This window comes from Ambystoma mexicanum, chromosome 7q (genome assembly GCF_040938575.1).
Source record: "Ambystoma mexicanum isolate Mex_15411 chromosome 7q, UKY_AmexF1_1, whole genome shotgun sequence".
NCBI classification, from domain to species: Eukaryota; Metazoa; Chordata; class Amphibia; order Caudata; family Ambystomatidae; genus Ambystoma; species Ambystoma mexicanum.
The window spans coordinates 676,026,558-676,048,866 of NC_090941.1; the positions used below are offsets into that span (position 1 = coordinate 676,026,558).

A 22,309-nucleotide genomic window follows, 5' to 3' on the forward strand; every position below is an offset into this window, starting at 1 on the left:
GATTGGCTACCCAGCGCAGAACTACAATTTCTTCACTTGATCATAGTAGCCTGTAGGGTCGAACAGCCACTTCCTCCACTGAGGGTTACATTGATTTGCCATTTTTATGTTGTACTGTGGACTAATAGCATCACAAGTGTTTTGACTTGCAGACTTCTTCCCAGCAACGAAAGTCAGTACCCTTTTGGTTTTATGTTCTGTAATGTGATTTGTTTTTTGTATGAATGGTTAAAATAAGGAGAACTATTGTCACACAATAAACCATTGAATATGTATTTTTGATCCAAGCACAAAGATACTCTGCGTCTGGGTGTTTTATAGTGATCTCAGAGTGATATAATCACTCTTTTGTCATGAAGTGGTTGTCTTATACTGTGAAAAACCAACAGGAGATAGGGGTAGCTTATATTGGAATAATCCATCAGTGTAGAGAGGGCCATCGTTTCTTCATCCTCAGAAGCTATGGGAAGCTGTCAATACCCTTTAATGAGTTGTAAGATGGCTATTAATCAAATTACTCTGGGCATGGGATATGCATCAAACTGGGATAGTTCCTGAATATTGCAAAAGCAATTCCAAACTTCCAACTACCATGGGGTTCCCCAACAGCCTCATCGTGGAAGACCATTGCCTATGGGAGCAATCTATGACCTCTATGTCTAACGTTATCTTAATTTTGGTTTTTCAATATGTCTGCAGGCCACTGGCAATTGGTAGGGTCTAAGTCTGAAGGGGCATGGACATGATGGAAATATCCCTGGACCTGAATGGGTAACTCTGAAAAGAAATTAAATAAATGTGTGATGGAGTCTCTTAAGTCCTGATGTTGGGCCTTTCAGGTATCAAGTTGGAGTTGAAGTTGGAGAGAGATGCATTCAGTGGTGCCACCTTCATGTAGGGCATTAGGTTTGGGCTACTATTTTCCTTCTATGACTTCAACCGGTTGATATGATAGATGTTCTCCTTTCTTCGTCTATCTGGTTGCTGGACCCTATAGTTAAGATTCCTCAATACTTCTCGGTCTATATAATTTGCATGTCACTAGGTTAATAGTTCATTGTCATTAGTGGGCAACAATATCATAGCCAGGTCCTCCACTCTGAACTTCCTTAGCCTAGTCTTTGTTTTTCTTGGGCTTGTTGCAGATGTTGCTATGCAAGTTACCTGCCTAAAGCCATCCTGTTCCTTGATTTGGATACCGAAGGGGTCACGTAAATACCTGGGTCCACCTGCTGCACCTATCCCTCACTTAACATGTCAAGTTCCTTCTCAAGCTCTTTGCTCATCCGCCTCCAACTACCTCAGGGTCAGTCGCCTATCCAAACAACGAGTTGGTGGTCGATCTCTTTCTTCCGCTGGTGCCTCCCTCTGGAACAGCCTCCCTTAAACTTGAGGAGAAACATCAACGGTTCCGGAAGCAACTCAAAACCTTTCTCTTCGCTTCTGCCTTTTCTCCTCCTCTCCTCTCCTGACCTCCTGGCTGTAACCGGAACTGCACTGGCTACCTGGACACCCTCTGTTCTCAGTCCAGATCTCTCCCCCGCCTGCATCACACACCTGCACTGCCCACCTAGCAACCCCCGCACTTGGGGACTATTTTTGTATCCCTACAATCCCCCTACCAGCCCTTGACACCTGATATTTGCACTTACCCTTGCACTTGCCACTTGTTGGCCGTGACTTACTTTTGTTATCATCTTTTCCCATGTTTGTTTGTTTCTTTATTTGTAGTGTGCGCCAGACCCGAAGGTATCAGGGCACAGAGATAATACTTTAGGCTTACATGTTACAAAGTTACATAGGCATCACGGTACAAATAAAGGAGAATACAGCAAGTAGTACAGCTGCCTTACAAAAAACAGAGCCAGTACAACATTCAGGTGTTACAAGAGAGGAGTCGTCGCAATGGGAGGTGAGGGTCCAGTAGGTTACTAGGTTAAGAAATGTGCACATTTGTACATTATCTTGTATAGTTATGCTTTTACCTTGACTGTGTGTATGTACATATTGTTGTTGTCCTAACCAAGTTTTGCATATCCTTGTATCTGTTGCGCCCTGTTACCCCAGGGTATGACGGCGCATTACAAATAATAAACAAATAAGTAGCTGGAGCAGCTAGACTATAGGTCATTTTCTTTGAGCCATTTGATAATATTTGATCTAAAGAGTGGGTATGATTGGTCAGTCCTTAGAGTAGGTGGGAGGGAGTTCCACAGTTGGGCCCCTTTGACTGGGAAACTATTTCCCCCGGTTGTAGTCATTTTGAAGGGGGGAACTGATAGGCAATTTGAATAGGCTGCTCTAGTAGGTCTAGATGATACTCTTCTATTGAAGCTCTCTGTTAGGTAGCTTGGTGCAGCGTTATTGAGGCATTTGAATGTTAGAGATGCAGTTTTAAGTTTAATTTTGTCAGCTGTGGAGAGCCAGTTAGATTGTCTTCTAATCATTGTTATATGTTCTCTTTTGGAAATTCCTAATGCTGCTCTAAGGGCATTATTTTGCAGTATTTGGATTTTCTGCGTGATACATTTATTGGATCCCAGGTAAAGAGCCTTGCAATAATCCAGCTTGGATAGCACGAGTGCTCTTGTCAGCGTGGTGCAACTATTTGAAGAAAGGTAAGGTCTAGCTGCTCTAATTAGCTTACAAGTGTAGGTTGTGGAGGATGCCATAGCATTAACTTGTTTTGCCATGGTGAGGCTAGAGTCGAGGTAAAAGCCTGGTGTTTTTACCTTCTTTGCAACTGTAATTGTGTGCCCATCTATGACAAAGGTTGGTAGTCTTGGCTAAGTTTCTTGATGTTCTTTGTAGTTCCCAATATGATGAGTTCCGTTTTGTCATCATTCAGGCATAGACCATGACGAGCCATCCATGCATGGATGATGAGGTATATCTCATTTACCAAGACCAAATCCTGTTTGTAATCCCCAGAAAGTGGGATGAGAATCTGGGTGTCATCTGCATAGTTAGTGTAGCTGACACCTAGAGAGTCCAGATTGTCAAACAGGGGCTTAGTAAACATGTTATACATGGTAGGGGAGACACATGATCCCTGGGGTACACCACATGTGATAGGGGAGGGGTCAGCAGCTGCTGATGTAGAGAAGACCCTCATGGTTCTCTCGCTTAGAAATGATTTGATCCAAGCTATGGCTTGGGGCGAGAAATATGCTGCTGACTCAAGGTGGTTGCAAAGCACCTTGTGATCCACCAGGTCAATCGCTGCTGAGAGACCCAGTAGGAGAAGCAGGGCAGTTTTTCCTTGGTCTCTCAGCTCATCGACCTGGGTCTTAAGATCTATGAGTATGTTTCAGTACCGTGCTGTGGTCTGAAACCTGATTGCCGCAGGCCTAGGAGTTGGTGCAGCTCCAGGAATTTCTGTATCTGTAAATAGGCAACTCTATCTAAACTCTTCAGTAAGAATGGCACTGTGGTGATGGGCCTATAATGTGTGGGTATGGCTGGGTCCAGTGATTGCTTCTTGAGGAGGGGGAGGACCCAGGATTCTTTAAGATTACTTGTTATGGTACCTGAGGAGAAAGAGGAGTTGATGAGTTTAGAGATGAATGGTGATAAATCTCTAGCAGCATCTTTTATTATTTGAGCAGGGCAGTTGCCTCAGCAATTTGATGGTTTAAGCGATAAGATTATTTTTTCAAACTCCAATATGGAGACTTTGGTGAAGTTAAATCTATGTTCAGGTTTGGCAGTAGTACTTGGTTTGGCAGTTTGGGTAGTTATGGGAGGTACGTTTACTTTTTTCTTATCAATTTTAATTAGGAGGGTGGCAATTTCGTCGCTAAGGGCCTTCTGGATGTCGGAGTACCATGTCTTATTTTTAATACAGTTATCCGGTACCGGGATGGGGTTCTCCAGTTCTTTTAGTATTGTAAAGAGCTCCTTTGTTCCTGATTTTGCTTGTGTTATTCTTGTGTCATAGCTTTCTTTTTTTGCTCGCTTTATTTCTGTTTTGTATTTTGTAGAGATAGTGGTGAGGGTGGCTTTATTCTCTTCTGAAGGTACTAGTCTCCAAGAGGATTCGCACTTATGTTTATCTTTCCTGAGCGATTTTAGGTAAGGGGTAAACCAGGCGTTTAGGTGTGCTCTAGGTTTGCTGTTTCTCATTTTTAATGGGGCGATGGTATCTAAGGCATTGGTCATAGCTGTGTTAAATTCGTTGACTAGTGATGAAGGATCTAGTGAGTCAGGTAGGGAGTTTAAGGTAGGCAATAACCTATCTGTGGTTATATTTTTTTATTCCTTGGTAGCGTTGGGCGTGCTGGAGTGTTATTTTGTGGTTGGAAGGTTTTAACGTCTGTAGAGAAGGCTATAAGAGCGTTATCAGTCCATACTTGAGGACTGATGGACATAATAGTTGTGTTGCATTTGTGGTCAGCCACCCAGTCTAGTGTTCAGCCTTTCTCGTGGGTAGGCTTTGTCACTCTTTGAGTAAAGCCGTGTTCTGAGAGGACATTAGCAATGTTTATGGCTTGTACGTCTTTATGATCATTAAAGCCTAGGTTCAGGTCTCCTAGTAGTAGGGCTTGGGATGTGTTTTTTAAATTATCTGAGAGTATAATAGAGATGTCCTCTTCGAAGGAGCCAATGGGTCCTGGTGGCCTATGGATAAGGTGTATGTTAATAGTTTGTGAGTTAGAGGTTAGGAGCTTGATGGTTAAAGACTCACAGCATTTGGTATGCAAGGGTGTTTCTATTCTTATTGACAGATTCGTTTTGGCAATGAGTGCTATGCCTCCTCCATGGGAGTTGGTTATGTCTTCTCTGAAGATGGTATAGTTAGTAGGCACAGCGAGCATCAGGGCTGGGCCAGCCACTTGATGTAGCCACGTTTCCGTGATAGCTAAAAAGTTGTAGTTGCCTGTTTGTATGAGGTAGGCAATTTCAGTAGCATGGGCTATAAGTGACCTGGCGTTAAAGAGTGCTCCTTTAAGAGCAGTGTTAGGTAGGGCAGGTCTGCTATGCTTAGCTAGGCTGGTTCGTGGTTGGTAGTGTTGGTCTATTTTGTCAATGTGATTAGTGGTGGCATTTGTTGAGGAATAGTTTTGTTTGGTGGTGTCCTTATGATGACTTCTGCTATTTGCACATGCAGTAAGGTACCTGGCAGGCGGTTTGTAAATCTTAGGTAATCTGGAACATAATTTAGAGTTCCTACGTGTGATGTCACTAGGAATGTTGGTTGTAATGAAATCGGGAATAGGAACATTTTCTAGAGTCTGTTCAATGCCTGGGGAGGTCACGTACAGTCTGGTGTTGCAGTTAGGGCTCTGACTGGGTATGTCTAGATGAGGTATACTCGTGGGAGGCATTATCAGCCTGACGGCAGACATGATGAGGAAGAAAATAGGCATTGTAAGCATGAAACAAGTGCATAAATCACGGCAGGAGAGGTAATGCAAGTAAGGTGAGTAGTTAGTTGCAAGGCAAATCAACTAGGTATAAGCTTAAACAGTACATTTGGTAGGCGATGCCATGGGTCAGCTACAAATCATTTAAGAAGACTTTAAGTTAGCAGGGAGTAGTTATCTTAAGTATACTTTATATAAAGGCTAGACAACGTAATTAATGGCTGGCAATATTACGATGTCAGATAGATAAAGAAGCAATGGTATAAATGGTCAGCGCGGCATTTTGAATGTGCAATACATATTGACACGGCATACAAATTGTAGCAAGTATGATATATATTATGGTAGTAGCGCGTATACTATTCATATAAGACAATAATGGGGCACGTGTTCTCCCACGCGGTTTTCAAGGTCACAAGAAAAATATACCGAGTGAGGTATGAGGGAGGCAGTTTGTTTCAGGAGTCAATACGCTTGCACTGAAAGTGTTGCAGCATGATTATAGAGCAGTGGGCTGTTTGTGGCTTAGTTCATAGGGTATTAAGTGTCGGCTCAGTGGGGAAAATGAGGCAGACTCACCTAAATAAAGTATTCAAGGTAATTATGCTACAGATAGTTTCTTGGCCCCTGGCTCCTGTGGCATGTACTGCACTGTCCCTGCCCCTTTCCCATGCACTTGCGCGATCTGAATGACACCTGGTCTAGTAGGATCGTTGTCCGTCCTCCCTTTGTTCCCCTCCCTTGCCTCGTCGCGCCTTGAAACACTTCTGTATAGGCGCGTTATAAATGCCATATCATATCATAAGTAAGTCCCTGGCCTGTCGGTCGTACAACAGCTCAAAAGCGTTAAACCCAGAGTACGCCTGGGTTTCTTCTGCATACCAAGGCCCAATGGAGTAGCTCATCTAAATTCTTCATGTTTTCTGCCACAAACTTTTTGAGCAGGCTTTTAGGAGTCTGGTTGAGTCTCCCCAGCAAACCATATGTTTGGGGTTCATACATTGAAATGCATAATGGTTCCATATGAACCAATTCTTTAATCTTCCCCATGAAGCTCATACCCTGGTTGGTGAGGATTCACTTGGGATACCGCTCCCAGGTGAAATAGGGTACTTTATAGTCTCTTGTGACGTGTTAGTTCTCAGACGTATGGTCCATAGATACCTGCCTGCATAATCAACTGCCACCAAGGTGCTCTGCAGGTCGTTTTTCTAATTGGGACAAGAAAGGCAGTAGTGCTTCAGATGCTGATATATCCTGGGCCAAAATGTCATGACATTGCATGGTCCGGGGATTTCGCCACTCCCAAATATACTGCTGTAAGATGTAAATGGGCCACTTCTAGGATGGTATCGTGGAAGAGCTATGGCATAAGTAATTGGACTGTGGCATCTCCAGCCCTGTTTCCATAGTTCTTGACCCTATATAATTGCCCATTCTGATCATTGAAATAAGGGTTTTGTTTTTCCTGCCCACTGCCCTCTGGTATAAACTGTTCAAAGGTTATTTTAAGGGTGGAATCAGTGGGAGGTGCCAAAGGTAGGAGACTCATGTAGGTCCTCCATTAGCTCAGAAAGATGTAATGGCCTTCGGAGGGTTGTGTAGCTGCAAACACTCTCTCCGCCCTTCCGGTGGGTAGTAGTTTGGGAACTTCTGTGGTCTGATGGAAAAAATAGATTATTTCACATATCGATTGGGTGATGGGTCCCCTCTGTATAGGATACAGGCTTGGTCTGTTGTTGATGGGCAGGACCTTAACATGAGCCCTATAGTCTCTATCCACTACCATAGCTTCATGTCAGTACAATGGTTGGCAACTAGTCCAGCAATTCTCCAAAAAGGACTGGACTATTTATCCATCATGTAATACGATTGGGTCGTGGATGACCTACAGAAAGGATATGCACCTCAGAGGAGGTAATTGCAAGCACAACAGTGGAAGGGAGAAGGTTTGGTGTACATTCTGTGAACTGGACTAATCTAAAGCTCTGGCTGTCCAATGAGTCCAAGCCCTAAACTAGTTCAACAAAATATTTCTGGCTGCTCATTCTGGGCAGTGTTCTGCAAGTCATTTACAGTTGCAGGGTTCTCACGTTGTCCCAGAGCCCTTCTTTCACAGTCATATCATCCTTGCCATGGATCCGATATTTTACCTGGCTTCAGTCCTTTTCCTGACTCCTAGCATTGCCATGATCATATTTGTCTATTCCTGGATTGTAGGATGAGGCAATGGCCTCAATACAGTGTATTTTGTTGATGGATGATAGGACACAGAAATGATTTTTCAGCAGTTATCTCTGCAAGACCTGTGTGGGGAATCCGACTTCAACTAGGTGTTCCCTGTGAGTATTGCTGTAAATAGTCTTCTATCTAACATGCACTTGCTGTTAGCATTTATCCTCCCGCACCTGCGCTTTGAAGTTTTCTTTATTTAGTGCTGGTTGTCTGACAACTAATTTCGGCCTTTTTGGCTATTTGGGGCTGATCTGCACGCGATAACCGCTTTGGCTTCCTATTTTCTATGGAAACTATTGGTACCAGATTTTGGTATTTATTCACCATATCCATCATTTTTATTAGAACGTGGATATATTCCTTATGTTCTACTGACTTTATACATACATGTTTTCTTCTTTTCTGCCTATAGTTATATTGTTCCATAGTGCTGATTTTATTCGGTCTGTGAGTTTTTGTTCATATTACTGTATATTTATAATTTGGGGTAACACCTATTGATACAGACAACATTTTCTAAAAATCATTTGTTTACTGAATTATTTTACCCAGAGTTCCAGATTGGTTCCTTAGAGATTGGTTATCTCCTGTACTTTACTGATTCTGATAATCAGGTACACGAATTGATTATGGAATTTTCGATTGAATAACGTCTATGATTATCATGAGAACAGAATTGGAAGTTTTTTTATGATTATCTCAATTGAATCGATTATACGGATTTTCTTAGTATTTTTGTGCTTATATTATTGACAGAGAATTTTGTTGCTCCTGATGAAGGCAAATAGTTCCCAAAACGCATTGGGTATTGTCTGAATAGACCTTTTGAAATCCCCCCGGAGTCTGAATAACTATTTTGTAATTCTTCTATGATTTGATTTTCAAATCTGTACCTTTTGAATAATGAATGCATATTTATATAGATAGATCCAAAGATACATTACGACTGGCTTCTTCCAGTCTAAAGGTGTGCAAGGGACAAGGGCCATCCATCAACTGGGATCCCATCCTCTCTGCTTTGTAGAATGTTTGTGCCAAAGTTGTTTCACCTCCCCTGCACTCAAATACATTTGAAGTTGGTTTAAATATTATAATTCTCTAACCTACGGTGTACATTTAAACATGTTAGTTTAGGCCTCCGAACTAATACCAGGGTCAGGGCTAGAGCTGCAGCTAGCGTTGCTCTCACTGCATAGGGATCTAGTGTGACTCCTGCTAGCCTTTTGCTCAGGTTCTCAACGGGCCTCTCCACATATAATGTCCTTTTAACCTGGCTTAACCTAACCTCTGGCTTCACTGGCTTAGACATTTCCATTTCTTACACCAACACTTATTGTCCTTCTTCGGCAACACAGTTTCTGCTTTCCCATTTCTTGTCTTTCTCTCCATATGAGGCTTCCATGGCTTGGTAAACACTATTGGTAATCTGATAGTTCTCCATCTTGATCGCCTCACTACAGCACCGCGTCGCAGTAATGCTTTCCTAGCTCCAAGCATATGAGGTAGTTTGTGCCTCCTTTTATAACGATGCTGATAGAGTGACTAATAAAGGCTCGGATTTGCAGGTCTGTTTACCCATAAGCTTTATGTAGCATGATTGGTCCTGGCTTACTGATATGATGTGGCATTTATAACGCTCCTGTACACAAGTGTTTCTATGCAGGACTTAGTTCCTCCTACTTTTCATTGGTATGGCCGGGTGCATTGCTTATCATTGAGGATCGGCTCATGACCCAAACATTTCAGCCAATGGAATGAATACCTTTTTCCGCCATGTTGGAATGGGGCAGTATAAACATGGTGGCTCATGCAGCAAGAGCACCTGCTTTTCTGCATCCTTGTGAGAGTGTTTCTGCGTGGCTGCATATAGGGCCTGTGTTAGCTGACCTCAAATTTGGTGTCTGTCGCATCGTTCTCGTTTTACTCAGGGTCAGGTTCTAGGCCAGAGCTTGCATGCTCGATATGCACCCATCTCCTTCTCCTATCCATGGATGCACCTTTTCTTTTTGGAAACCCAGGATTAGGCCCTGGAACTACAGATCCATTCATGATGCACATTTCCTCCTGAGTAACTAGGGGCCTATTTGCTTCTCTAGACACCCCCGGAACCCTCTGTGCCCCTGACACACAAGAATGGGCCCCGGTGCTCCAGGGGTTCCTTCATGTACCGCCTCCAGAGGTTGTGTCATGGAGCGGGTGGCTTCTGTTGTGTTTCCCTCCCAAGTGTATTGCCTTTTTAAGAGGTGTCATGACTTTGTTATGACATCTAGCTAATAAAGGGAGCTTCTGCCAGCATATGCCTCAGAACTGCTGCAGCCTCCAACAAAGGAACTGCTGACTGTCTCTCATTTCGAGCCTTTGTGATCACGGTCCTGCAGGTCCCGCTGATCTGGGCCCCCTGGATCAGCCTGGTGTCCTGGGTCTGCTCAGGCCACCCCTCATCCCGGATATTCCTGGCATCCATGGTGCCCCCAGCTACCAGGCCATGTCCACATGGCCTACCAGGGTCCTGTCGCGCAACCACAGTAAGTCTGGGTGATCCCGGCAATCTACCAAGGTGCTGGCACCCCCAGCACTTGTGAGGCCGGCCGTGTGACCACCGCTGGCCCCACAACAATGGCGACAAAGAGTGAGAATCCTTGTAAGGAGGTCCTGGCACCCAACTGGATGCTGAGCCCTGTAGATTTTTTCTCAAAGGACATATAATAATAGGCGGGAAGACTGTAGCGCGACATCTGCCACTACACTTTTGCGGATAGTTCCCCAGCATTTATCCAGTTGTGCCGGCAGGCCCAGGGAGAGTTCCCGGGACATCCAGTGATGTCTACAAGATGCTCCTGTCATCGGAGCCAGTGATGAGGAGGCGATGAGTGCCCGGCCACCAACCCCATATGCGGCAGGGCCACATCACAATTCGCAGCACTGCCGGTACAATGGAAATCCTGAGCCTGCTGGCAGTGACATAAAATGAAATGCCCCATGCCGAGAATGGCGCATAGAAAAATGCAGCAGCCCCCACAGTGATCCCAGGCCAGCTGGAACTGTCAAGAAGCAAGTGCGTGACCGAGGCCGCATACTGAACGGCATACTCCCGCCCGAAGAAGATGTAATGTGCCACCCAGCGGTGAAAGATAGGGTGCTCCATGTCGAAGTGATAAAATACTGATTATGCGGCTGTTCGCACACCCCTAACTAACAGCGGTGACATGTGCAGCACTCCATATCATCACAAGGCCAATAAAAATACCCATGGCCCCCAAAAGATCGGCACTGATTTCTTTCCATCCTCCGAGGTCGGAGCTCTACAAAATGCGCATAAGAGTGCCACCTGCGTTCATCATGTAGAAGCACCTGTTGTGCTGACACCATCCCTGCATCCCCAGTCCTAGTGGCAGTGACCAAAAAAAAAAATAATGAAAAAGGTGAATAGAAGGTGGATGCGCGTTCCAACGAGCATTTTGAAAGAATACTGTGACCTGCTGCAAGAAGAGCTGATCTGGTCATGGAGCGGTTGCAGCTCAAGGCGATTGATGTTGCGCCCTCTGCTACTGGCAGTACCCTGACAACAGCCCCTGTCTGTAAAGAGGGGTGAAATGAGTGGCCTTTTGCCTGGCCACCAGTGTTGCTGCCTGCCCCCTCCATCCTTGGACTATGTGGCCCCTGGTGCCCCCAGGTGAAATTTTGCCGGCCACTGAACTGTGCCATCAACTGCCCAATTTGCCTGCAAGGAAAAGGGGAAGCTAGGACTGGCCAGTACTGCTGCCTCATCAATAGCAGTGACTTCTGCCTGGGGGGGATTGTGAGTGAACATCTGGGGGGAGACGGGAGAGAGAGACCAAGACCAACTACCCTGCTGACAAGTGGGAAGCCCATCCGACCCTCAAGTCACTCACTTGGCTGCGGCTCCCAACCCAAGAGAGTACTCGTTCAGCGAGGTCACGAAGAAGACTGCATGCCCTCCTGCCTGGGGGGGAGGGGCGTGCTGTCAAACATCCACCACCAAGAGGAAGGCGACTCCTGCCTGGGGAGGAGGGAGTGGCTGAGGCCGGCCTCCAGGCACGTGGGAAGACATATGACTCCTGCTTTAGGGAGGGTGGCTCATACACCACGCCGCTGGTGTCTCACTGCCCCACAGCCCGACGTGGCAAGGATAAGACTCCTGCTTGCTGTCCGGTGCAGCCTCTCCGAATCCGTCACATCATCATTCCGGCCCCGACCTTGGCGTGGCCCTTTACTGAAAGGGGGCTCATGCTGCTGAGAAGGGGGCTGAGGAAAATGCTGCTGGCATCCCGTGCCCTGTCAACATCCAGAGGCATTACCGCCCAGGGTAGCCTGAACGTGGTCCAGCCTAAACGCTCTGCTACCAGTGTCTTGATGCCTGCCCTAACCTAAACAGACTAACCGATGTGGCACCCAGTGCCCCGGATGCGGCCTTACCTGCTGCTGAACTATGCTATCGACTGTCCTGAACTGAAACTAGTACAAATTTGAAGTGGTTTCCTGCAGCGCCGCAAATGCTTAAAGAGGTCTCAGTAAATATGTATTCTGATGCTGTGAGCCTGCATGTATTTTCCATGCTTAAAGTGGTCTCAGTACGGATATCTATGTGAATCTGTGTTCCTGCAGCTTGTCGTCATGCACTAGATAGTGCCAGTAGCAGACAAGGGTGTGATTCAGTGGTTGGAGTTCCAAACACCCCAGATTAATAAAGGGTCTCTTACAAATGCATACCATCAGCAGTTCACCAACCCTGACTGTCACCCGCTGAAAATGTATAGAGTTTTCGATGATATGTTCTATGTCTGCAACTACTTTCTTTCGTCCCAATGTATTTGTCATTGTTTTACCTACAATTCCTAAGTGATCTCAGTTTTGTCATTTTGTAACGGGGAGAATCAGTTCATATTCAGTGATACTTGTTTTTGCTTATTGTGAAAAACGAGTGTTGTGTGTCCCTCCCGAGTATATTTCCCTTTCAAGTGGTGTCATGACTATATCATGACACCTAGCTAATAAAGGGAACTTCTTCCAGCACGTGCCTCAGAACGGCTCCAGACTCCAACAATGGAACTGCTGACTCCGTCTCATTTTGGGCCTGCAGGCCCATGCTGTGTGATCACGGTCCTGCAGCCCTGGCCTGCAGGCCCACACCGTATGATCATGGTCCTGTAGGTCCCACTGATCTGGGCCCCCCCGGATCAACCTGGTGCCCCGAGTCTGCCCAGGCCACCCCTCATCCCGGATGCTCCCGGCATCCATGGTGCCCTCGGCACCCAGGCCATGACCCCATGGCCAGTGTCGGACAGGGTCATAAAATTGTCTGGGGCACCAATGAAAAAGTGGCCCACTGTTGCAAATGGCAATTCATTCCTCTTGTGACACTGTTTGAATAGTACCCAAGGGGGAGTTTTCTGATAAAATGTGATGCAAAAAGTGATATTTATTCAGCAACACTGCTCAAAACTATTAGCCGCATAGTGAAGTAACTTGACAAACTGCACCCACATTGGCCAAAAAAACTGGCCCACTTTGACCAACTTAACTGGCCAAAACTAGCATTTTGCATTTTTGGTTTGGCCAGGGGCCTATTGCCATATAGGCCAGTACGAGCCTGCCCATTGCCTACCAGGGTCCCGGCCTGCAACAACAGTAGGTCCAGGTGATCCCGGCAATCTACCAAGGTGCTGACACCTCGAGCACGTGTAAGAACAGCCGTGTCACCACCGGCGGCCCCACAACAGCTTCCACTAGCCACCAGTGTTCCCAAGCCTTCCTCAGTAGGTAACAAACCAGTGACCTTGTCACATTGCCAATAATGATGTTGTATACTCAACATTTCCTGTAACATCTGTACATTTTCACATGCATTTTACTCTGAATCGCATGCTTGCCCACCCTATGAAGGTCTTGGGAGGATAGATCAGGGGCAACATGCTCACCTTCGAAACAAGGCTACCCGGAGTAACACAGGTTCGATCCCTGGGTCCGCGCTTAGAAACCTCTGAGTATTAAGCGCGTTATAAATAACAAATCATATCATATTAAAATGTAACCAAAATAATGAATTTGCTCTATGCCAAGCTGTGTTGTATGTAAAAATGTTCAAAGGCTATTTTGTATGCTACAACAAATTTCTAAATGAAATTATTGTAAAATATCCTGTATTTCAAAGATCAAGAACGCATGCGGTAAAAACCCTCATGCTAGGGAATAGTGTTCTTAAGAAACACAGATTGACAGACAGCAAATCTACGTCATCTGAGAGTGTGCCCCTGTGACGCTGGTGCTGAATAGTCAGGCAGCTTCTCTTTTCGAAATTGCGCTCCAATGAAAACCCAATAAAGTTAAGCGGAGTTCAATGACTGAAGACACTTTACTTTGGAGTTTCTGAAATTGAACAATTAATTAAACAACTATTATTTTGTTTTCAGGATCTGCTGCTTCTCGGCGCAACTGCTATCGAGGATCGCCTTCAGGGTGGAGTCCCAGAAACAATAGCAACCCTGATGAAGGCAGAAATCAAAATATGGGTGCTGACCGGAGACAAACAGGAGACCGCTATCAACATAGGTAACAGCATGTCTGCCTCCCTGGCTGCTGGAGTACTTTCTGAGTTCAAACATTGTGTCTAACCTCGTGAGCAGATGCCTCCCCCATGCAGCTGTGTATTCACTTTTTTAAATTTATTTATTTTTAAACCGGCCACTGTCTTGAATTAGTTCTTAACTCTTTCAACCCTGAATTTATTTTTGGATGAATGAAAATCGCGTTTTTGTGTTCTCTAAAAAATCCTGATACATATTCATTTGAAGGTACAGTGACAGCAACATGCTTAGAGGACCACATCCAAGGCGAGGGGAGGGGAGGGGACCGGAGGAACTAGCTATTTATTTATAGGGCACATTATGGGCACTTGTACCTAAACAATGTGAACCAGGCTATTTTGTGGAGTTTTTTTAGAAAGAAAATGTTTTTGTGAGGTTTGAGAAATGTGTTGCGTGTAATAAAAAAAATCTAATTTAAATATACATTTCTATTTCCAGAAATGCATTCACATAATGTATAAGCTGGCAAAACAAGGCTGGGCCAAGAATACAGATCTTGTTTTTCACCAAAGTGAGGTGCTTTGTCACACTGTGTTGGCTGAGCTGCCATGCACGCACAACACATATAGTATTGTTTTTTAACTGGACGCAATTCGGTAATAAAGAGGACATTCATATTTTAGGATGCGCCCAGGTTAAGGGCTTATGGTAAATGTGACTTGTATGTAACCTGCAATAATGAACCAAGGCATGCACTTTACAATTGATAAGAACATTCTGGGCAATGCTGCATGGGCATCCCACAAGCGAGGCAGGGTAACTGCTGTTACCATCGGCAGCTGGGAGAGGGGCAGCCCCAACCTCCCAGTGCCTGCTCCTCTCCTCCCCCCAGCTACGGAGACACGCAGTCTCAGCAGCACAAAAGCCACGGAAGGGTAAGGTGCGAACATTCATCTCACCCTTCCTCCAAACAGCAAGATGCTAAGCGCTATAAGGAAAACAACCGCCAGGCAGGGCCCAGGTTCAAAAGATCTGCCCCCACCAGGGGGTCAGACAGTCGGCTATTCGGGTGGGGGCTGCGACAACAGCAGCCCCCAACACATACACAACAAAGACCCAGGGCCTCCCTGGGTCCTATAAATGAGAGCAGCATGCTCAGAGTAAACACAATCTGTTTGTGGACCCTGAACATGGACCCAAGCAAACAGGAGGTTCACTGTTTACTCAGTGTCTTCCAAATCTTCTTGCTTCTTTAACACAGAACCCGCCCACCCTACAAAAAGGGGAGAATAACAAAAAGAAGTACAAGGCACTGTACGGTGCCCACAACAAGGCGTGGGACACAAGAAGGCGGCACGGGTACGAGGGGGTAACCTCAGGACCCGGTGCCCAAAAGTATGATACCATCATGATATGTGATATTGTTATTGCCGTAACCCATATCTGTACAATAAAATCCTACAGCCTTTTATTGCCAACACTTTATACAAGTTGTGAGCCTATCATTATGGGAGAGGGTTTGGGGTTCGGCCATTACTAATGCATGCATATGGGTTCAGCAGTTATGGGGGCTACAATACAGGGGCGGAGATGTGTGCTAACAGAACATTAGGGTTATCACAGAATTTCTTCTCCTTGAAATTTGAACCAATAATGTATCTGGCATCAAACGGGCCTCTGATCTGAACACAAAGCCTCTTGGGTTTGTACTCCCCAATCAATGGAGGCCTTCCTAGGATATATACTTCTCAGTCACTCAGTATTGGGAATGTCCCAGCTTTTCTTCCTTACTCGTAACTCTGTAGATTCAGCTCCTCTGCTTCTCTCACGTCTGTATCTTTGGGCCCTGCGAACCCCAGCTCCGTAGAACCGAACAGTGGCAGATGTTCGGACTGAATTGGCCGAAAAAGTAGAATGCAAAATGCTGAATGCACATTCGGAATGGAAACCCCCCTGAATCCAATTATATCGAACTAGGGTTTGCAGGCATGTCCCGCGCCCTAAATGTTCATTACAATGGTATCCCCCGCTTCCTAAGGAATGAGCGCGGCACAGAACAATAAAGTGAAAAATAAAAATGTTTAAAAAAAAGAAAAGCACCCTGGCAAAAGCAGTCACTATCCATTTTAAGGATAGGAGACATATGTCACAGGATCGTTTTGGAGATAAGGTAAATGCCAACAAAAAAAGGTACCTTGGGAGGGGGGTCGCGGGTAGGGGCAAAGTGGTATTTGTTATTTTGTGTATGCAAAGTTTTCCACTTCTAAATATTCTGCTGCAGACTTTCCAATTCAATCATATCACGTAGATCCGTTAGGGCTGGGTAAGAAGAACATCACCCTTAGAGATTTGGCCTAGAGGTTGTCCAAGGTTTGGGTCAGGATGCCTCCTTTGACTGCCAAACTTGAGCTCCTCACCCTCAACAGCCCCTCTTTCTTGATGTATTGCAATGGTTTTGTATCTAAGGGACCAATCCTGGAACTCCTGTTATATCCTCTCCACCTTGTCCATCCTTTTTTGTAGCCTCCACAATGCCTCCCCATGTGGTTGTACCTCCTTCCCACCTCAGCTTAAGCTTTAGGCCTGCCTATTCCACTCATCTTGTTAGTTGCTCTTTAACTCTTCCTCCTCCTTTCCCACCACAAATGTTGCTCATCTTCACAAATGTAGCAGTCTCTCCAACTCATTCATCTCTCCTGCCTCCTGTACACGCTCTGTCTACTCTCTGCTAATGTTCTCGCCAACCTCCTCCCTAGTACTTTCCTTCACCTCCTCCTCACTTGTCCTGAAATTCCTCATCACCTCCTTCTTGCTCGTCCTGATTTTTCCCCTCGACACCTGGTTATTTTCCTTCACATCCTATTTTTTATTTATTTTTTTTATTGTAAAACTACAGTTCAATATATAATATCACACTTTTGTTACATTAAGTCAACATCCTTAGTCAATATTGGATTCCTGACCAACTTAATCAACTCAGAGAGAAAAGAATCTCAGAACAGTCTCATGGAAGGAAGGGAAAAGAAAAAAGAAAATATGGAGAAAAAAGAAAAGAAAAAAAAACGAATTGTATCTCAAACTTCCAAGACGTTTTCTCCCTACTTGAGACTAAGTAAGTCTCTTCATGAGTGAATCCAAAACAAAAAGTATCCATTTTAATAACTATGATGAAGGTCAGCTCAAATCGGGTCATCCTTCAAAATCATATCTAAAAAGTTGATTAAGCTGCATGAGAGATTCATGTTTCTGCCAGCAACAACTAGGTCCCACCAGTCATCCGCATCGTAAAAAGAGGGCTTGAATTTACTCAGATGGAGATCCCGTTGAGAAATCAGCATGGGACATTCGGTTACAAGATGTTTTGAGGACTCAACGACCTGAGAGTCACAAAATAGATCTTTATGATGCCGTAACCATTGCATTTCTTTAGTGCATAGAGCATTTAGGCAGAATCTTAAGAACTGACTCCTATGATGACGTGATGGGCAGTTCGTAAGATACTTTGGTTGAAAATGTAATTTCACTATGCTTTGAGAAAGGGGTAATGTTGATTTAAAGGATGACCGACTGTTGTATGTAGCGATCCAATCCCATATCTCAAGCTTTTTTTTGGCATGTTGAGGACGAGATAGAAGTTCAGCCTCACTGATATTTGCATCAACCATTATTGCTTTTAATTTTTTGACCCATGATGTTAGAAGTGAAGAATGTAGACAGTCATTTCCAATGGTAAAGATTTGATAAGCAGGAATTTCTGATGCAAGAGACATTTTTCGAAGGAAAGATAGCGATTTCCAGACGATCGTCATATATAATTAATTTAAAGCTAATTCATATCATAGGGCATTAATTGAGATGTAATTTGGAAGGCCCAATACTCGTCTCCAGAACTTTCATTCGAGACTATGCCAAAGGGGTTGATTCAAATTCCAACCTGCTTCTCCGCCGAAAGTAAGTGTAGGTATTACTTTTTGTAAATAGAACATGGTGACAGGAGCAATTGAAAATGTTCCATATTCTTTATTGATTTTGGCTCCTTGTAAGCTTAAGATGTTCGTTCTATCTATTAAATCTCCGGACCAACCGGCTTCGCAGATGGAATCATTTATCAAAACTCCCAAGTAACGAATTGTTTTCACAGTGTTTAGGCACTTGTTTTGAATGGACGCATCTGAATTGTTTATCCTTTCTTGAGAAGGTGTGTCCAATGCACATGATCTTTGTTTTTTCAGTGTTGAGGGACAGGTCATTGACAATCGGATATTTATTTAGCCTCTGAATAAGACGCTGTAGCCCTATCTGAGTTTGGTCAATTAAGACGATGTCGTCAGCATAGAATCGACATGACAATTTGGTTCCATTTATCTTTGGCGGAAAGCTGTGGACTGCATCCAACCATTTGGCAGATCAGCAAGAAATAATTTGAAAAGATCTGCTGCGAGTGGGCAGCCCTGTTTTACCCCCTTAAATGTCTTTATGGATGGGGTAAGATTGCCTTGCGAATTCAATGTTATCTGAATTGTCGTGTTGGTATGCAAGGTGATAATTGGGTCCAAGAGCTGTTCAGGGCATTTCCATGATCGTAATTTAGCCCATAGTTTTTGACGTTTGATTGCGTCGAATGCCTGTCGTAAGTGAACAAAAGCAAAGAAAACTTTTTTCTTGGACTCAAGGGCTGTTAGTTTCAAAATAGTAGGATAAGATTTACATCCACGCCTACTTGTGGCGTGAACCCAGTTTGTCGACAGTCTGATTTTCCAGCATTAGATGCCCACTGAACCAGCCTTTGACGTAAAAAGGAACCAAATAATTTTCCTATTGTATCAAGAAGGGCAATAGGCCGGAAGTTGGCAGGATCAGCTCTTTTGCCCTTCCTGTAAATTGGGACGACGATCGCTTTGGACCATGAGGTAGGTGTTTCTTTGATGGTTGAGATCTTCAGAAATAAGCCTTGAATAAATTTGGCCCAATGGACTTTGTGTTTTTTCAACATTAAGCTCGAAATTTGGTCCGGGCCAGCGGCTCTCGAATTCTTGAGTTTTCCAATAGTGAATTCAAGGTCATGTGATGAAGGAGTAATGGCCCAGCCAAGGACTGAAGGCCCAGAGGGCTGAATCAATATAACCTTGGGCTTTTCATAGATCGTTCTGAAGTATTCACACCATGTATCACAGCTTATTTCATTTGAAATGGTGCGTATGGCATTTGAGTTGCCTTTATTCAGAATCGGCCAAATTTCGCGTGTGTTTTTCATAATTAGTAGTTTTAACATGGTTTCTGCAAAAGTCAGGTGAGATCCCAACCAATTTCGATAAAGCTGTCGCCGTTCTTTAATTTGAATTAATTTGGCTGCTTGATTAATCCGTTGTTTCTTGATCGTGCGCAAGTCTTGTCTTAGTTTCTTTCTTACCGTAGATAGTTCTTGACAGTACAGATGTTTAGGTATGTGTCCTACTGTTCGGGAGTTAACCACTTTTAAGGCGAAGTCAGTCAGCAACGGTGTATATTCCACATTCTGTAATTCAAGAAGTCTATGAGATAAAGTTGTGATTAGTGGACCAGATGTTGAAAGCCGGTTTCCTGAAGCATTTATTGCCAGATTGAGAGCATATTTTTCGGGCGCGTCACAACTTTCTTGTGACCAAACTAGCCGTAACATGTCATGAGCACTGGAATTCATCGGCATCACGTTGAGAAAAACCAGATTTATAAAAAGGTTATCTGAGGCCCAGATGTAATCAAGAGTGGTATGTCTTTGCATTCCATGCCACGTCAGTCTAGAAGGTTGATCGCCTTTTATAGCTCCATTAACCATCTGACAGCGTTGTTGAGAAAGTGCATTGGACCAGGCTTGTCCTCTTGGTAAAACTGCATTATCTAACAGCCGTACATTTGTCTTCAGATGCAAGTCATATTTGAACCAGCTATAGTTAAAGTCGCCACATATCAAAACAGATATATCATTGTGATTGAGAAAAGTATCATCAATTAGTTTTGTTACAGTGTCGATGAACGACGTTGCGCAGATCATAACAGGATTCCAGTATCCGTTTATTATAAGCAAGTTAGACTTATTTTTTGACGACTTTACTTCAATCAAGGTACTTTGAACAAACGGATTTGGGTTAATGGAAGCCAAGAGTCTCCACCAATTTTTGATCTTGAGCAGCGTTAATAAACCTGCGAAGGGGAGTCCCTTAGTATTTTTTCTGGCTGGATTTATAAGAGTAAGAAACCCATTGCGGGTGGGAGGGTCACGAAGCCATGTTTCCTGCAAACAAATCGCATATACGTCCTCAAGAGGTTCAGAAAAGTTGTTAAACAAATGAGTGAATCCTCGAGTGTTCCATGAGAGAAAGGTGAGCTCACATTGTGGGCTAGTCACTCATTGTTATTTTCGTGAGCCATTTACTGATTTGCTGACAGTCACTTCTTCCATTGCGCGCTTGATGAGTAGAATTCTGATTAGTTGCTTGCGAAAGAGAGAGAGATTTTCGCAAGGCAGATCGCCGGTCGACACTTCTGGAGTCATCGTTATTTGAGAATTTTGATGGGTTTGTATCACGAGACTCGGTATCAGGTTCCACAGTGAGGTCAAAGCCATACAACAGAAGATCTTCGGTTGCTTGAAGTAAAAGCATTTTCACAGCAACAGATGGTATGTGAAGTAGAACCTGGTCAGAGGTCAGTTCAGTGGTATACTCCACGATCTTAATATCGTCTGTTGATATAGACCGAAGTTGGGGAATGCAGACAGATAGTTTTAAAACGTTTCCTCTATTTAGGCTGACCTCGTTCTCGTCTGAGTGGATGTTCTGTAACCGAAGTTTCCAAGGGCAACTGGTTTTATGAGGATTTTGAATCCCATGTACTCTAGATGAGTAATGTAGACCAGGTTTCATCTGTTTCAAAGGTTGTTTTGGATTTAATCTAGAGAAAAACGTCAAGACTTTGTCCTTCATAACTTTTACACTTTTTGGCTTTGCTACACACTCTGGTTGGGTGCTTTTTGCATAAGCGTTTGCAGAGGTAGATCTCCTTTCTGAAGAGGCAGACGAGTCAACTTCGTTTACCATGGAAGACCCATCAACAGAGTCATCTGCCTTAATTGAGTATGTTGACAGATTACATAAATCATCTGAATTTGAACTGGAAACACTGCTAGCACTGGAGTCAATTCGTTGACGTTTTGTTGGATTTTTTGGTAGTCTGCATATCTACTTCTGCCTCTTTCAATAGAATTGGAGCGACAGGAATTGCAGATTGTGAAGGTTTAGACTTCCGTTCAAAAAGACTTGTTTTTTCTGGGGGTTGTTATATTTCAAATACATTTTTTCACCTTCTGACGAACATTTTTTTGTGCTTTATTTGTTTGAGTTTGCTCTTTTGTATTTTTTACATTGGCACATGTCGCTTTTTTAGGGTCACTTGTAATGGTTTTAGCAGAACCATTAAAAATATTGAAAGTGTTTGCCAATGACGAAACCTGGTCGTTTACATTCACCGACACAGAAGGGGGTTGAGGTAAAACAAAGGTCATTTGAACCTTGGGAGGAGCATTGCTCGAGCAACTTCGGTCTCCTACGGCACTTTCAGCTAAGTTGGCAAGAGAATGTGGAGCCAAGATGTTTTCTTTGGGTGGTCCGACAAAGGGGATCGAAGGGTTTAAAACAAGACCTCCATTTATTTGATTCACTTTATTAGATTGAGTTCTTTGGTTGTCGAGGCGTTTTTACGCATCCATTTTACTGCTTCTAGTAATCTTTCGATTAGAGAATCATTTTGGCAGTGGTGCCGAGCAGCCAGGTCGCTCAGCCTGTCTTGCCACCTAAAAGACTTTTCGGCATCCTTCTCCATCTGCTCTTGTAGGAAGCCAGTGAAGCATTCTAGTTTATCCAGCTTCATTGCCAAGTTTGAGATTGTCGCTCCTTGATCAGAAATTGTCCCATTTAAGGATTCCAGCAATTTTGTAAATGGTGCAAGAGCGACAGCAGAAGCAACTAACACGTTGTTATGAATCTGAGAGAGTGCTTCAACGTAGATGCACAGGGGAGGCAATCCTGGCACAAGGTCCACCGACGAAGAATGTGAGCTATCCAGTTTGAAGTGAGAATTAGTAAAAGAGGAGTTTCTTGTGTGAGTTGTGACAATAACCTCGTCCCG

General features: G+C 44.1%; 1 protein-coding gene and 1 long non-coding RNA gene across 4 annotated transcripts in view; one reads left to right on the top strand and one right to left on the bottom strand.

Moving 5' to 3' along the window:
* The window catches only part of ATP8A2 (ATPase phospholipid transporting 8A2), a 3,773,191-nt gene that overhangs the window by 1,693,038 nt on the left and 2,057,844 nt on the right, over positions 1 to 22,309 (top strand). For all 3 annotated transcript variants that reach the window (XR_011284127.1, XM_069639892.1, XM_069639893.1), the window contains exon 23: positions 14,033 to 14,171. Coding sequence is in view for 2 of the 3 variants with exons in the window: in XM_069639892.1 (XP_069495993.1) it covers positions 14,033 to 14,171 (139 nt within the window). In the remaining variant the exon portion in view is untranslated. The remainder of the gene's footprint in view (positions 1 to 14,032; positions 14,172 to 22,309) is intronic.
* The window catches only part of LOC138528357 (uncharacterized), a 197,547-nt gene that overhangs the window by 173,706 nt on the left and 1,532 nt on the right, over positions 1 to 22,309 (bottom strand). The window lies entirely within an intron of this gene.